General features: G+C 38.1%; 1 protein-coding gene across 1 annotated transcript; it reads left to right on the forward strand.

Moving 5' to 3' along the window:
• Nucleotides 1–1100: 1100 nt before the first annotated feature.
• On the forward strand, nucleotides 1101–17305 carry HINT3 (histidine triad nucleotide binding protein 3; the record flags this gene model as incomplete). The annotated part of the gene is made up of 5 exons (XM_080700118.1): nucleotides 1101–1298; nucleotides 7463–7580; nucleotides 10308–10377; nucleotides 12752–12878; nucleotides 17273–17305. 5 exons carry the CDS (start codon nucleotides 1101–1103, stop codon nucleotides 17303–17305), a joined length of 546 nt encoding a protein of 181 aa, XP_080556244.1.
• Nucleotides 17306–18254: the final 949 nt, after the last annotated feature.

Consider the following 18254-nt stretch of genomic DNA (forward strand, 5'->3'; position numbering starts at 1 on the left):
GAAATTATTCTCAGGGGTCTAACAAAGATCCCTTGGGGACAGTTTCCTAAACCGTAACAGTTTCTATGTGCAAGTGCCTATAAATTCAGTGTTGAGTGTTTGGTCTGGCTAACAGTCAACTTTTAGCTGACCAGGGTCAACCTTGGCCAGAGCTCTTGGCTGACAGCTTACAGAGAAAAGGATTTTATTGTTCTGCCTAAGTATGAAAGCTTGTAATTAGCCATGAATACTGCCTTATTAGCAATCATTATGGGCACAATATCCATCAACAGGGAGATAAACAAGGTCGTTATTTTCATCTAGGCAGCACTATGAAAACCAAAGTAAACAGATGTGAAGTTCAGTTTGGGCATTTTGACCTTAGATCCTAAAATTATTGTGGCTGAAAAAGCCTATGCAAAGCTTCAGAAGACATTAACACAAGGCTCTATAAATTTTGCTCATTCTCTCCAAGCCTAACGAATTTTAAAGATCAAGCTTTTAAAAGCTTATTTAAGAAAAATGGCAGGTAGCCGGGTGTGGTGGCCCACGCTTGTAATCCCCCCCGCTTGGAAGGCTGAGACAAGAGGATCGCGCAGGTTCAAAGCCAGCTGCGCTTGCTTAAAAGCCCGTTTCAAAAAAAAAAAAAAAGTATAAAATAGGTCTGGTAGTGTAGCCCGGAGGTAGAAGGGTTTCCAGGAACCCCGATACCACCCCCCCAAAAAAATGGCACGTAATACATTATCCGAGTTTCGGAGTTCCCTACACTAGGGCTTTGCAAAAAGACTATTCAAAACACCTGCCAGACTCCATTCTGCCCACGATCCCGTGCCCTCCTGACGTCACCACGGCGCGCCTGCGTCTCGGCGTACGTCGTGCGTCACTACCGAGAGGCCGAGGGGCGGGGCGACTCCCGTCGGCCCTCGCTCGCCCCCTGGCTGCCCAACGCCGAGCCGCCGCTCTAGCTCCGCAGGAGAGGTGAAGCCGCGCGCGTCCGATTCCTGTTTGGTCCAGCGCGGGCTGAGGGCGACGCCGCGAGGTCGAGCCGAGGAGGTGCGGAGGCGGGCCCTACCTAGGTCTCCCCTTGGTCCTGGGGAAGCCCGGGCCGCCCGACCCGAGCCATGGCGGAGCGGGGGAGCGGCACGGTGGAGCTGGCCTCCGGCGGCCACGCAGGCGAGGCTGCAGGGGTCGCGGCGCCCGCGTCCAAGGCCTCGGGGGTCGCCGCAGAGTCCCCGGAGCCCGAGGGCTACGACCGCAACTGCGTGTTCTGCAGGATCGTGAAGGGGCAGGTGCCCGGCACCCAATTCATGGACTGTGAGGTGGGTGGGCCCGATCGCCCCTCGGAGCCCGGGGTCGGGGGAGGTCGGGAGGGAGGCCGGCCGCGGGGCGCTGGAGGCCGGGCCGGAGACCTGCCCCGCGCTGGGGCCCGAGCGACGCCAGCCCAACCCGCCCGCGAGAAGGTAGGAGGGTCGCGGTCACCTCAGCGACTTGGTGAGCTGCCAAGCTCAGGAAAAGGGCCCTGGGTCCAGGCGCGCCCGTGCTCTCACCCACTCACCCACACTGTGATATACCAAGTACCTCCTCCCCTCTCTGCAGCTGTAGCTCAGAGGATCTCTCTGTCCCCCCCCCCCCGTGTCTGTCTGTCTGTCTGTCTGTCTGTCTGTCTCTCTCTCTCTCTCTCTCACACACACACACACACACACACACACACACACACACACCTTGCCTCTCTGCAGCTATCGAGATACTTGGCATAAAAGAGCATTTTGTGGTCGTTTCTTTATTGACATGGATGCTTTCTTCCTCCTTTTTAAATAAGGCTTTTTAAGTTCTGCACACTGTTAACCCAATACCGACGAGAAATACAGTAGAAAAATAGATTGTGGTAATTGAAAAGTTTGTTAGACTGACTGAACATAAGCTGGGGTAAAGGGGAGTGAGTCTAAAGGTGAGCTGTAACTTAAATGCCTCTGATTCCCACTGCCAGTTGGGTTTCATGGAAATTTTTAGAGACCAAGACTTTGCCCAGGTATATGCAAACTGGTTTCTGGTACACACTTTGTTGTACTTGTTCTACTTACCTTTAAAAAAAAAAAAAAGGAAAGTTTTTAGAGCCGTCAGCTCCAAAGACTATAGTAATCATTCTTTTGTCTGCTGAAAATAAGTTGTTCCTTCCAAGTACCTGAATTTGGACAGTCAGATGATCAAGACAAAAGTATAGTTTGTGTCAATTTTGTAATCTAAAGTGTGGAATGAATGGTATGGTCAGGTGATTCTACAGTGTTTTGTAAGCCTGTGGTAGAGGCACCTATCCAGTTTGAGGGATCAGGAGAGAGTAGTTGAGATATAAGTAGGAGTTGGCAAGGCAAGGATAGGGAGGGATGAGTATATCAGGTGAAGCGAACCTGCACTGGTTCACTGTGTGCCATTGGAGACAGCAGTAATCTAACTGGATAAGTGGTCAAAGATAAGGCTGAAGAAATAAACAAGGGGCCAGATCATGATGGGTGTTGAGGTTCATATTAGAGTTTTGTCTTCTCTGAAGAGTAAGAAAGGAAGCTTTAAAATGTTTAATGGTGTATTGAGAGGAAGAGGTTGAGGACTCACACAAAAGGGTTTGATTTTAGAAATGGCATCCTGGCACCACTGTGGAAAGTGATTTAGAGAGGGCCAGTGTGGTGGTTTGGCAGCCTGTTCAGAGACTATCGAAGTAATTGAGGAGGCAAATGTGGTAATGGGGCTGAAGAATAAACAATCAATCAATATAAGAGATATTTAGGATATTTAGATATTTGTGTATCTAAGTAGAGAAGTCCATTACATGGTTGGATGGCCTGGCACTCTGGAAAAAGGTCTATGTCTCTAGCCCAGATTACAGGAACAGTGTATAGATAAAAATTGAAAAGAGAAGAATTAATGAGATCACTTAGGAAGTACATATGGAGTAAGAAGTAAAGGGTGCTGTAGAGAACTCTGAGCAAATACCAGCGTCATAAGGGAGAGGCAGAGCCAAAAGACCTGGAAGAACAGACAGAATTAGAAGGAAAGCTTGGGAAGCTAAGATAAAGTATGCTGGGGTGCACACGTACAGTCTTTGTACTTGGGAGGTTGAGAAAGGAAGTTTACAAGTTTGAGGCAAGCCTGGAAAATTTAGAAAGACCCTGTAAAATAAAGAGGGTTGGGTGTATAACTCAGTGGTAGGTCCCCCCCCCCCGCCCCGCCTCAGTTCAATCCCCAGTACTGCCACCACCGCCAAATATATATGAAATTGTTAGCAATAAAATTCCCTAGTCCTTAAAGGAGACCCTGATGTGCTTGTAGAAAGCCCAAGTTAGAGCAGAACTGGTTTTGTCTCTGAAGTGATGGTCATTGACCTTGACCATCAAGTGCAGTGGTGAGGCAAAAGGCAGGTTGCAAGTGCCTGAGGAGAACCAGGGGAGTGGAAGTGAAAACAGCAGCTATAGGCAACTCTCACAGAACTGGTAAATAAGAGGAGTTGGGGATTAGATTAGGAAAAGAATTTTTAAAACAGTGAAAACGTGGATATGTTGTAATACTAGTAGGAAGATGCCCAAGAAGAGTATATCAGGCGATGTTGGAGTATTAAGATATAGCAGTAAATAAAATATGCAGAATGGACTTTACATGCTAGCCTCAGGAAACAATGAATAATTAAAGCAATAAGGAAAATTCATACTTTATTAGGGGGTTATAAAATTAAGAGGAAGGGGATGCAATTCTAAAATTTAAGTTTAGTGGAGACTTGAAGGAAGTAAAGAAACAATTATATTGTTATTTAGAAGTGAAACATATGAAGTAGCTCCTCTGAGATCAGGGGAGAGGATTAGGGAAACAGGATTGCTGTACATGATAAGGGTCAGTTGAGGTTGAGGATGTTCAGTGTAAGATGTACTTAGTTGCACAATTATTTTTCCTCTTTCCAGCAGCATCCTAAATCTAGATTCAGAGAAGGTGTACAACAGGAAAAAGAAGTAAAAATAGACATAGCTGATGGGAAGAAAGAATCAATACATAGACTGTCTATAAAGTAGGTGCTGCTGGATTGATCCATAAGAGTCCACTATCTGTATTATCATCATCTATTATTTTACTAATTTTAAAATTAGGACAGAGAGAGGTTTAATTAAATTCTAATCTTTACAGAATTCAATATTTCTTAGTTTCCTATAAACTGCTTCTAAATTTTGTACATCCCGTTACTACTGTTGAATAGACAAATAGATACCAGTTAACTATGAAAAACCTTTTTTTTTTTTTTTTTTTTTTTTTTGGTGGTACTGGGGTTCCTGGAAGCCCTTCTATATCTGGGCTACACTCCCAGACCTATTTTTTTATTTTTGGAAACAGGGTCTCTTAAGCCAACGCAGCTAGCTTCAAACCTGCGCGATGATCCTCCTGTCTCCGCCTCCCAAGCGCGGGGATTATGGGCGGGGATTATGGGCGGGGATTATGGGCGGGGATTATGGGCGGGGATTACGGGCGTCCACCACCACGCCCAGCATGAAAAACCTTTTCTAAGTAGTCATTAAGAGGAACTGGGATGAGCCACACTTCTGTCATAGCTTTCTTCCTGGCCAAAGATCAGGCTTTTTTTTCCTTTGTTAAAAACAGTCTCAGCAGGGCATCGTGGCGCACGCTTGTAATCCCGGTGCTTGGGAGGCTGAGACAGGAGGATCACAAAGGTTCAAAGTCATCTTAAGCTACTTAGTGAGGCTTTCAGCAACTTAGTGAGACCCTGTTTCCAAACAAAATATAAAAAAGGAGCCGGCCATGGTGGCGCACGCTTGTAATCCCAGCATTCAGGAGGCTGAGACCGGAGGATAGCGGTTCAGGGACAGCCTCAGCTACTTAGTGGAGGCCCTCTGCAACTCAGTGAGACCTGGTTTCAAAATAAATAATAAAAATGTGGGCAGGGGATGTAGCTCGGAGGTAGAATGCCCCTGGGTTCCACCCCCAGACCCCCCACACACAAAAAAATAAAATAAATAAAAAAGGTCTGGGAGTATAGCCCGGTTCCACCCCCAGTACCACCAAAAAAAAAAAAAAACACACACACACACAACAGTCTCAAGCTGGGTGTGTTGGTGCACTCTTGTAATCCCAGCATTTAGGAGGCTGATACCAGAGGATCGCGGTTCCTGGACAACCTCAGCTACTTAGTGAGACTCTTTGCAACTCTATGAGATCCTGTTTCAAAATAAAGAATAAAAAATAGGGCAGGGGGTGTAGCTCAGAGGTCGAATGCCCCTGGATTCCATCCCCAGACCTGCAAAAGAACAAAAAGAAAGAAAAAGTCTCATGTTTTATATGAATAGTTGTGAGGATATTTTTATAGAGGAACTTAGACATAATCAATACTTTTAATTAATTTATACCCTAAACAGGGGACACAGGATAAATATATACAATTGTCCATATAATATGAATCATGAGTAAAATTTGTGCACCTGTGCAATTGTGCTCCAAATAATTGAGTATATTTTCAAATTGAGTCTAAAATGTTTTAATATATAAAGGTGCTCTAACTTAAAGTCAGGGATGAACCTTTTTGAAAAAGGATTGATGACCTAACATGTAATTTGTGTGTATGTATATTTATATTTATACTCATTCATATATATTCATTGTAAACATCTAAAACCTATTGGGTTTATATACAGTAGGGTATACTTAAAATTAGGTGCAGAGATTTTGTGATTTGGAATGATTGGAGCTATTAGCAGCATGTGGAGTTGGTCTGGGAAACCTTTTCAGCAACAGCAAAAGAAGATTCCTTACCTTGTAGACCTCTAAATAGTATCTTATTGTCTTGTGCAGAATCAAACCAAAGAAAGGTTAGATCATGCATTCTCAGCAGGGGACATATCTACTCTCAAGGGAATGAAAATTGGTTCTTGTGGAGAAGGGGAACCTATTTCTTATTCATTTTATGATGACTATATATATGTATATATATGTATATATATGTATGTGTGTATATATAGTATTAAAATCTTATGTCTTAAAAGGCTCCTAGAGTATCTATCAATAATGGAAAAGTAGTTGGAAAACACTGGATTAGACTTCATCAAGCTTGAGCCCATACTGAGGAAATGTGTCAGTGCTAATTTAACTGCCTTCTTTAATCAAAATTAAAGAAATGGCATAGTATTGGAATGTTAGGGTACAGTTGCTAAGAAAGAAAAACAATTCTAGCTACTTTACAAATTGATTTAGTATAGGGAATTATTTGTTAAGAAAAATTATTGGAAGGGCTAGAGGAGCAGGTTCTAAAATAGTCTTCAAAAATGACACCTAGCACACACTGCAGAGTATCCACAAGATAATATAAACACTCAACTGCTCCTTGCTTTTTTCTTTAATTAAGAATATATTACAGCATTTGGGAGGTTGAGACAGGAGAATGGTGGTTTGCAGACACCCTCAGCTACTTAGTGAGGCCCTTTGCAACTCAGTGAGACCCTGTTGCAAAATAAAGAACAAAAAATAGAGCTGGCTGTAGCTTGGAGGTAGAATGCCCATGGGTTCCATCCCCAGTAACACCCCCCCCCAAGATATATATATCATAGAAATCATTCCATAGGTATATAGAGATATTTCTCATTTCTTTTTATAACTATATAGTACTTAATTTTATAGATTTGCCATAGTTGTTTTTTGTACTAGGGATTGAACCCAGGGGCATTCTACCTTTGAGGTATAACTCCAGCCCTTTTTTTTTTTAATTCTTCATTTTGAAACAGGGTCTCACTAAGTTGCAGAGGGGCTCACTAATTAACTGAGGCTGGCCACAAACCTGCCATCTTGTTATTTTTTAAGAAAATACCACTTTGGAAAAATATAAAATGGAATTAATCAGTCTTGCTCAGTATAGTCAAAACTTTACATACTAAGGAGTGAAATAAACCTTGGCTGTTAGAATACAGGTGAGGAACTATGTGATGAAATTAATAACTAGGATTCTTGGGAATGAAGTTTTAATGAGCTTATATTTTGTTTTCTTGAAATTAGTTTTATGTAAAAATTTTTACTATTTAGAACAAGTGAGCATTTCATGGTAGAAGCTAAAGGTTATTTTTATGAACTTAATGAATAATCATAAAATTGTTCAATAGGGCTTAGTTGTAATATATGTATCATTTCTTTCAGAGATTTCTGATGTTTAACTCCTGTCAGAGTAGTATTAGGAAATTGTTTTATTTATTTATTTTTGCTGGTTTTTGTTTCTTATTTTTCTGTAGTATTGGGGAACAAACCTCCTGGTGCTCTACAACTAAGCTATATCCCCAACCCTTTTTAGTTTTTATTTTGAGACAGAGTTTTTCTAATTTAAAATGCTGGTTTTAAAGTTCTAATCTTCCTGCCTCAGCCTCCCAATTGCTGGGATTTTAGACATATGCCTCTATGCCTAGCTAGGACCCTAGTTTTTAAAATTTACTAACAAATATGTTTTTCTTTTTAGGATGAAAACCTAGTTTGCTTCAAAGATATTAAACCAGCAGCAACTCATCATTATCTTGTGGTGCCAAAGAAGCATATTGAAAATTGTAAGAGTCTACAGAGAGATCAAATAGAATTAGGTAAGTTAATGGAAGTATTCTTTGTGGTTATATCATCTTCAGTTGGCATCATAAATAGCACTGATGCTTAAAAAGTCTAGCAGGGTTTATGAATAAGGAATATTATAACTTTTGGAATTTTTTATTATAAAAATTTTATTTATATATAAAAGAAATAAAGAATAAGTATACTCATCAATTAGCTTCAATATCTGTTAACTTTAAGGCCAATCCTTTTTTCATACATTAACGTTTCATAGTGGATTTGAAACAAGTTCCAGTCATGACATTATTTAATCTTTAAAAATCTCTAAAACATAATGCTTTTTGATGATTTTTTAAATATTGGCTTGATTTTGAAACTGAAAGGTACAATGAAAAATTATAGGCAGTGAGTTGGGTGTGGTGGCACAAACTTGTAACCCTAGCATTTGAGAGGCTGAGACAGGAAGATCGTGGTTCGAGGCCAGCCTCAGCTAGTTAGGCCTTTTGCAACTTAGTGAGATCTTGTTTCAAAATAAAGAATAAAAAATAGGGGTCTAGTTTGGAGGTAGAATGCTCCTGGGTTTCATTCCCAGTACTGCAAAAAAAAACCAAAACCCAAACAAACAAACAAACAAACAAAATATATATATGTATATGCAAATGAGTTATATTATGGTATATGAGCTTATTGCCTGATAGTAAGACCACGCTATTGCCTGATAGTAATACCATGCTTATACCTGCCCTATAGTCATTTATTGTGAGATTATCCCACATTTTCTTATTCATGCCTTCTGTGACTGTCAGCTACAATTTCCTAAAACATTTTCAAACTCATTTCAATTCTGCTTTGTCTCCTTTGTCACCAGGGTAGGGGATTAGTTTGGTCAATATTTTAAGGTAGACTGCAAGATACATAAATTTGACTCAATTTTTAAAAGATTAATAAGAAGCCTCTTAGGTGGATGCCAGCCTTAGCTACTTAATGAGGTCCTTTGCAACTCAGTAAGGCCTTGTTTCAAAATAAAGAATAAAAAATAGAGCTGGGGGTATAGCTTGGAGGTAGAATGTCCATCGATCCCTACTACTGCACAAACAAAAAACAAAATTTAGTCATATGAAGTTCTGTCAGTACAGCTGAGAACAGACATGATCTATAATCAGAGGTCAACAGTCAAGCTTTAAAGCTTTAAAGATCAGATTGAACCTAAATATATTTGATTGTGATTGAAACATTCTAATTTTTTTTGTTATTAGAAGTTTCTATTTCATTCTTGTGGTTATTTTTCAGAGATCATACTTTAGCTTTATAGGAACTTTTCAATTTATCTTCAAGGTAGAGATAGGGTTGTGGAGAATATAGTCTGCTATTATTACAGGTTTTATAACTTGCATATCAAATGTTATTAATTTTGAAGCAGATGGCGGGTATTAGGATTTCATTATATTGCTTTCTCAGTTTTTGAATATTTCCATATTAGAAGCTTGAAACTTGTGCTTTTTATATTATTTATTTATTTATTTACTTATTTTATTTTGGTGGTACTGGGGTTCCTGGAAGCCCTTCTACCTCCGGGCTACACTCCCAGACCTATTTTTACATTTTTATTTGGAAACAGGGTTTCCTAAGCCAGCGTGTGCGACTGGCTTCGAACCTGCGTGATCCTCCTGTCTCTGCCTCCCAAGCGCGGGGATTACAAGTGTGCGCCACCACGCCCGGCTTTATATCATTTATAAAGGTGAAAAATAGTAAGTGTAAGGAGGAGCTCAATAATACTGTCATTCTGGGATTACAGGCATGTGCCACCTGCCTGGCTAGTTTTCCTGGTTTTTTTTTTAAATTATTTTTTAATTGACAAAATATCCACATTTTTATGGAACATGATGTTTCAATATATATACACATCATGGAATGAATAAATTGAACTAGTTAACATGCATTAACTCAACACTTTTTTGTGGTGAGAATACTTAAAATCTATTCTTTTAATAATTTTCAAGAATATAGTACATTGTTATTAACTATTATCACTATTACTGTACAATAAATAGATCTCTTGAACTTTTTCTCTTGTCTAGCTGAAGTTTTGTATTCTTTGGCCATCTCCCAAATCCTACCTTCTGCCAGCCCCTGGTGGCCACCATTCTATTCTCCCCTTAATGAGATCATGTGGTATTTGTCTTCTGTTTCTGGATTAGTTCACATAACATAATGTCCTCTAGCCTCATTCATGGTGTCAGAAATGGCAGGATTTCTTTCTTTTTTTAAGACTGAATAGTGTTTCATTGTGTATATTGTATATATGTACCACATTTTCTTGACCCACCCATCCATCCATTGGTGAATACTTAGGTTAATTCAGTTTCTTGGCTATTGAGAATAATGCTGCAATGAATGTGCTGTCTTTTTTTTTAATTCAAACAATTTCTTTTTAATTACTTACTTTCCTTATGACTAAAATAGATCTTGGTAGGACCAGATGTCCTAAATAGTCATTTCATAATACCTATTAACAGTTGTCTAAGGTCAGTTCATGTGTTTTGATACTTTGTAATAGTGATAATGCACTGCGACTCAGTCCACTTTCATTTCAGTAGTTGATAAGCAGACTTCTTGGTAGCTTAAAGCTATTGAAGGTATCTTTAAATGTTTGTCCATTTGATAAGACTTTTGACTTGAACCCTAAAACTTAAGATGAATAGCAACTTAGTGTACTTAATATCTTCTATTGTTTCATGTATTTTTTCCCCCCTGTTTTATAGTTGAGAACATGGTAACTGTTGGAAAAACTGTTCTTGAAAAGAATAATTTCACTGACCTTAAAAATACAAGGTATGTAAATTTCAGATAGAAACTAAGATTATGAATTATTGATTTTTCTTTTTTGCGGATCTGGGGATGGAACACAGGGGCATTCTACCTCCGAGCTACACCCCCTGCCCTATTTTTTATTCTTTATTTTGAAACAGGGTCTCACTGATTTGCGAAGAGCCTCACTAAGTAGCTGAGGCTGTCCGCGAACCGCGATCCTCCGGTCTCAGCCTCCCAAATGCTGGAATTACAAGCATGCGCCACCATGCCCGGCCTTGAATTATTGATTTTTCTGAATGTTATTTTTTTATGGAAAAGGGAATAATAATAGTGGCAGAGTTTGTGGTTTAAATGCATTTTTCCTGAAATCAAGAATATATTTCATTGCTAGTATAATTTTTTTTCATTGCTAGTATAAATTTAATAAAACTTCCTGTCATGTCTCAGTATCTTCCAAAGTTTTTCACTTATAGTATGGTCAGACAAGTATACATAAGCTTCTAGATGACCTTTTATATGATTTTAAAATGTTACTAAACTTCTAGTAAGAAATTAACTTGAATTTATTGCTGGCTGAGCTGAACTCTGGCATTTGCCAAAGGTTGAAAGAAAGCATCTAATGTTCAATAACTGTTTTAATGTATCTATCTAGTGCTTTTGTTTTTAAAGAATTTCTGACTTTGCCTTGTGTGATGTAGGCAGTATGAGGGCAGGCATAGTGGCGATTACTACTAATACTCCTGAGCCAGAATTTAAAGTAGACTTGAATTCTAATACTGCCTATGTCACTTGTATACTGTACTTGATAAATCCTTTAGCTTCTCCAAGATAATACCTGCTCTGCCTACTTGTAGGCCCAACATGAGATTGTGTGTGTGTGTGTGTGTGTGTGAGAAAATCCCCTGGAAACTGTTAAGCATTATTTAAATGTGATAATGACAAGGAACAAATGGTATTTTAGACCCTGTAGGCTGAAGCAGCAGAGGAGTGCTTATTCTGTGCTTATAAAGAAGCATGAATGTTGGGCAAGGAGTCAGGAGCCTTGAATGTTACTCCCAGCTGTACCACTTTTTAACTTTTTGACCTTGGGAAGTCTCAATTTTTTGTTGTTTTATTCTGTTTTTGTGACAAGGTGTGGTTATGTTGCCCGTGGCTGGTCTCAAACACCTGTGCTCATGCTATCTTTTTGTCCCAGTCTACAATGCTAAGAGAAGAGGTGTGTACCACTGTGCCTGCTCTTGAACTTCAAGTCTTTGCTTCCACATCATTAAAATGAAAAGGTTAGCTAGGCACAGTTGCACGTAAAAGTTTAGCTGTGATCCACGTGATTCGAGAGGCTGAGGCAGGAGGATTGCAAATTTGAGGCCAGCCTGGGCAATTTATCAAGATCCTTTCTCAAAAGAAAAAATAAAAAAGCTGGGAAGGTAGCTAAGTGTTAAGAGTTCCCCTGGATTCAATCCTCAGTACTGCAAAAATAAAATATGAAATGAAATTGAAATGAAATAGTTTAGTTAAGCACTGAGTTTATTCTAGCTTCTAGATTATTTGGTTTGTTTCATAGAGGGCAAACCGAATCTCTTCTACTAGATGGTGGTAGAAGTTTCCCCAGTGTACTATATATCTGACTCTACATTGTTGGTCCCAGAGGACCACTGCTGCACTCTGCTTTTCTCCTACGCCTTTTTCCCATACTACAACTCACTTTTAGTTTGGACATTCAGCATGAGTGAATTTGCAAAATTAAACTCATTTTGAAGAGGTTAAATAATATTTTAAGAACTTTTTAATAATCTAAGAATTTTCTTACGTTTTATAAAGCAAGTAATTATGAATAATTAGAATCTAACCAAGTTTCAGTATTGAACAAGAAACTTAGTTTTTTATGATGATATAAGTTGATCATGCTGCTAATATCCATTAGCTGATGATATAGGTTGATCATGCCACTGAGATGTTTGCTGATAAGGAAATGCCTGAGCACTTTATTAAAGGAGGAGAAAGGTTGCCATCTACTGGCCATGTCTTGGAATAAAGGAACACTATTACTTGAGCGTCAGTGATTTTTTTTTTCTTCTTAAGATTCTGTGCAGGAGCATATCTTAGCAGAATTAAAGCTTAATATGATAAGTAGTGAAAAGAAATAATGCCAATTAAGATTTTGTAAAAATTATACTGAGGCATAATATGCTACTAACGACTTCCTTGACAAAGTGTTTATATTAGTATGGACTTCAACACAGAAGGAGGAGGTACTCCATGAGTACTCTAAAGTGTATAAAGAAAAATAGCAAAAGAATGATAATCTGTCCAATCTTGTTTTAGTTATCTTTGAAACTTGTAGTTTAAAATATGTAGAATTGACCTGTCAATCTATCTTATCTTATTTTTGTTTTAGGATGGGTTTCCATATGCCACCATTCTGTTCCATTTCTCACTTGCATCTTCATGTTATGGCACCAGTCAGTGACTTTGGCTTCTTATCAAAATTGATTTATAGAGCAAATTCTTATTGGTTTATCACAGTAAGTATTATTGCTATCCTAGCAACATACAAACAAATATAAAATATTTGTCCTTTTTATTGTAGGTTTTTATTTTCTTGGCAGCACTAGAACCTGACAGCTTTCATAGACTTGACCATCTGTTTTAGCACATTGCGTGTGTGTGTGTGTGTGTGTGTGTGTGTGTGTATAATAGTTTCAATTTGGGGGATTTTCTAGGTAATCAGATCTATAGGAAGGAAAGCTATAGCTAAGATGCCCTGTTACAAGCAGAGTGTATGATATAGAAAATGATATTAAAAATTCCTACTCTGGAGCTGGGCTGGTGGCGCACGCTTGTAATCCCCGTGCTTGGGAGGCTGAGACAGGAGGATCGCACAGGTGCGAAGCCAGCCTCAGTTACTGAGTGAGGCTCTCAAGCAACTTAGTGAGACCCTGCTTCCAAATAAAATATAAAATAGGTCTGGGAGCATAGCCCGGAGGTAGAAAGCCTCTGGGTTTCACCCCTGGTACCACCACCAAAAAAAAAAAAAAAAAAAAAAAAAATTCCTACTCTGGAATTAGATTTCAGATTCTGGCTCTATTATTTACCTAAGGGACCATATACAAGTTATTACTTTTTTATGTGTGTGTGGGTCTGGAACCCAGGGGCATTTGACCTCCTAGCCACACCCCCTGCCCTATTTTTATTCTTTATTTTGAAACCAGGTCTCACTAAGTTGCAGAGGGCCTCACTAAGTAGTTGGGGCTGTCTGCGAACCGCAGTCCTCTGGTTTAAGCCTCTTGAATGCTGGGATTACAACCTGGCTAAGTTATTACACTTTTAAAGGCTCAAGATTTTTTTTTTTTTTTGGTTCAATCCTAAGGCCCGGCATATGCTAGACAAATGCTCTACCACTGAATTACACCCCAGCTCAAGTTCAAGTGCTTTATTGTCTGGATGTAGATAACAGTGCCCACACCTAGGGTTTATTATGATAAGTAATTCATGTGTAAAGCACATGTGTAAAGAATATTTTGCAGGACTGGGGGTATAGCTCAGTGGTGGTATGTTTGCTAGAATGTGTGAAGGGCTAGGTTTGAGCCCAAGTACCATAAATAAGTGAATAAGTAGTGCCTTGCAAATAGTGTTCAGAAAAAGTTATGTACTGCTTCCATCATCACGATTATGAACGTCATTATAGAAAGTGAGGTTTTGCAGTTTATTTTTCAGGATTAGGAATCAAACCCAGGGCTTCGGCATGCTAGGCAAAGACTCTACCACTGATCTACACTCCCAGCACTCTTTCTTTCTTTTTTTTTTTTTTGAGACAGTATATTTTACAAAGTTGCCTAGGTTGGTATCCAACTTGTGACTCTCTTGCCTCACCCATCCAATTAACTGGGATTACAGGCCTGTGCTACCATCCTGGGAAAGTTTTGTAATTCTTGTTAGCTAAACTCCTTAAAAAGGGTGTTCAGTAGTAGCATTAACTACCTGATCTGAGGTTGAAACTTTCAGTGTATAGTATCTCACAGTTGTGCTTCACTGAGGCAAAAGTAAAATAAAATTCAGTTATCTATAGGCTTGTGGTCTGACAGTTGTTTTAGTTATTAAATAACCCTGGTCCCTTGGATGATAGTTGGCCAGTAATTTACCAGATTCTTATTTTATGTGTTCATAATGTTAAGGTAACTGATACATGTTGTGTCTGAATAATCATCAAATAATATTATTTGCCATTAGCTAGTAAATGGTGGTATTCTAGTAACAGTACAGAAGAAATTAAAAAGCATCAGATTTCTAGAAACTTCATATTTCAAACATATCCCTCTCTTCAACTTCTTGTCCAGATGATTTTATTTAATTAACATACATTTAAGATCTTGAGTGTGTATGGATTTGAAATAAAAAACTTGGGACATTCTGCAGAGTAATAGGTGTGATTTCTTTAGAAATTTCTTTAAAAGGCGGGCGTGGTGGCACACACTTGTAATCCCCACGCTTGGGAGGTAGAGACAGGAGGATCACGCAGGTTCGAAGTCAGCCTCGTGTGCTGGCTTAGGAGACCCTGTTTCCAAATAAAAATGTAAAAATAGGTCTGGGAGTGTAGCCCGGAGGTAGAAGGGCTTCCAGGAACCCCAGTACCACCAAAAAAAAAAAAAAAAAAAAATCTTTAAAAAACTTTTTTAAAGATATCCCCCTATCTGTATGTCCTGTTTTATGATATCTTAGTTTCATAGTAAAAATTTAATTAAAACATATTTCTGGGGTTGGGAGTATAGCTCAGTGGTAGAGTACATTTTCTTACTTGAAACTTTTTAGTTGGATACCATGAATAAATAAAACTATAAGATCTGTTAATGGTTCATCCTGGGAATCTCAGTTATCAAATCTGAGATTTTGTTAGCAGTAAATATTATGAGACTTCGAAAAAACTAATATAAAGATAATTGAAGTTTACTTCAAAATGACTAAGTGTTTAAGGTTATAAAGAATGGTTTAGAAAGACTCTTTGAAAGGATGTAACTCAAAGACCAGTTCAGGGTCTCAACAAAATGGAACGCAAAATACAATTTCCATATTCTCATGCCTGCACACTCACATGGTTTTCCCATTACCATATCCCCACCACAGTGGTGAATTTGTCAAAATCAGTAAACAATATTGACATTACCTAAAGTGTATAGTTTTTTATGGTTTATTCTTTATGCTGAATTCACATTTAGAGGATCAAACTTTTAATTTAGGCTAAAAAAAGAAAAACCATGGATGTTTTTTATCAACACAATTTGTTGAAGCCCGGAACATATTTTACAACAACATTCTGTGGGTTTTGACATATATAGACATGTATCATTTACCACTGTGGTATTATACATATTAGTTTTATTGCTTGAAAATTCCTCTTTCCTCTGCCTGTTCTATTAATGCCCCCTCCAGTCCCTGGTCATTACTGTTTTTTTTTTTTGTTGTTGTTTTTTTTTTTTTAGTATCCCCATAGTTTTCCTTTTCATACTCTTATATTTGGAAATATGTAGTATATAGTCTTTTCAGATTGGTTTCTTTCACTTAGTAAAAAGGCATTTAAATTACCTCCATATGCAGTTTACATTTTTTTTTTTTTTTTTTTTTTTTTTTTTGGTGATACTGGGGTTCCTGGAAACCCTTCTACCTCCAGGCTACACTCCCAGACCTATTCTTATACTTTTTTATTTGGAAACAGGGTCTCTTAAGCCAGTGCAGCTGGCTTCGAACCTGCGCGATCCTTCTGTCTCCGCCTCTGAAGCATGGGGATTACAAGCATGCGCCACCATGCCCAGCTGCAGTTTACTTTTCAAACCTGATTGAATTTACCTTTTCTAATTGAAAGTTTTAATGAATATGTAATGCAGCTTATAATGTTAATTTATATATATAAATAACCTTTTATGCAGTTTATGAAGTTATTATCAGGTATTTTTAGGAACACAATATGTAATACCTTGCTCTTCTAGTATGACTTTTTTTTATACTTTTATTGGTACATTATAATCTCACATTATAATGTAGTTCATGTAATGGTGACATACATGCACACAGCATTTGGTGGGCTTTCACAGCTCCCTCCCCAATCCTCCCGTCCCCATGTAGAGTATTGAGATTGACACTATATTCTCACATATGCATATAATGTCAATGGAAGTAATTCCTTCATTGATCCTCCCTATCCACCTTTTTCCTCTAGGCCACTTCCCAGGCTCCACTGGAGTTTCCCTTCATTGTCTGAAGCCCCTCTGGTGTCTTGATTACTCCTTAGCTTCCCCATATGAGGGAAAACACATGAACCTTCACTTTCTGTGACTGGCTGATCTTACTTAACAATAATGTTCTTCAGGGCCATCCATTTTCCTGCAAATAACAGAATTTTGTTCTTGATTGCTGAGTAGAATTCCATTGTGTGCATATCCCATAATTTTGCAATCCATTCATCTATTGATGACCTAGGTTAATAATTAGGCTATTGCAAATTGTGCTGCTATACACATGGATATACATAGGTTATGATGATATTTTAACATGAGTCCCTTCAGAAAGACTCTCCATACTGACCTCCATATTGGCTGTATGAATTTGAAATCCCAACAGCGTAGAAGAGTCCCTGTTTCTCCACATCCTTGCCAGCATTTATTGACTTCTTAATCATTGCCATTCTGATTGGGGTTAGATAGAATCTCAGTATAGTTTTGATTTGCATCTCCCCAATTTCTTGAAATTACATGAAAAAGTTGAACACTTTTTCATGTATTTATTAGCTATTTATATTTCTTTTGTGAAGTGTGTATTTGGTTCATTTGGCCATTTCTTGATTGGGTTTTTGGGAATGCTAAAAAATTATTTGATAGAGGCTGTGATATCTAAAATAAAGACATGTTTGTATCTTTTTAAATTACAGGCTGATTATTTGATTGAAAAACTAAGAGCATGAAAATGTCAACAGAGAAAGACTTTCCTAATCTTGACTCAGTATGACTAATATTTCCATCCTTTTGAAGTCTAATAGCAGTTTTAAGGTTTGTTGGGTTTTACCAGTGGCTGGGTAGACTTATTTGAATGTCTGTCTCCTGGGGTCTGTGATAAGAGTTATATTAATCTTTGTCATTGACATTTTTGTTTTAATTATTTGTCTCAGGATTTTCTGTATAAGATACTGTAGATAAAATTCCATGTACAACAAATTCTGTTATTCAAGAAGGGCTGTATTTTTTAAATGTTCAAAGAATTTGATTTCTTAATAATTTTAATAGAGATTTATTTACAATAATAATCTGCTATAGAAAGTACTTCATTGGAACCTTTATTACTGTGAAGGAGAAAAGGAAATTAGCTATCTTTTGGTAGATACAGTTTTACATATAAGTTTTCAAAAAGAATTATCTGTGATTTTACTGGTGAGAACAATTATATGTGTCATGTTTTACTCAAATTTCATATATTGGTTCCCACTTCTTAAAGCCAGACATCTTTTTAATAAATTAGCCCTGAAAGCTGTGTTATGTATGTGTATATGTGTATACACGTGTGTGTGTGTGTGTGTGTGTGTGTGTGTGTGTGTGTGTGTGTGAGGAGGAGTAGTAGTAGTAGTTGTTGTTTTCCCTTAGCCATGGAGAATATGTCCTAAGATCCTGGATGGGTTCCTCAAACCTAGTATAGTACCAAACTCTATGTATACTATTTTTTTCTTATACATAAATGTCTATGACAAAGTATAATTTCTAAATTAGGTACAGTAAGAGAGTAACAATAATAAAATAGAACAATTGTAACAATATACCTTAAGAATATTGCCAGCATCACTGCTGTGCTTTAGGGTGTAGTTGAGTAAAGTAAATGTTACTTGAATACAGGTACTTTGAAAGTACAGTAGTCAGTTAATA

The sequence above is a fragment of the Muscardinus avellanarius genome (assembly GCF_963383645.1).
Source record: "Muscardinus avellanarius genome assembly, chromosome: 8".
Taxonomy (NCBI): Eukaryota; Metazoa; Chordata; class Mammalia; order Rodentia; family Gliridae; genus Muscardinus; species Muscardinus avellanarius.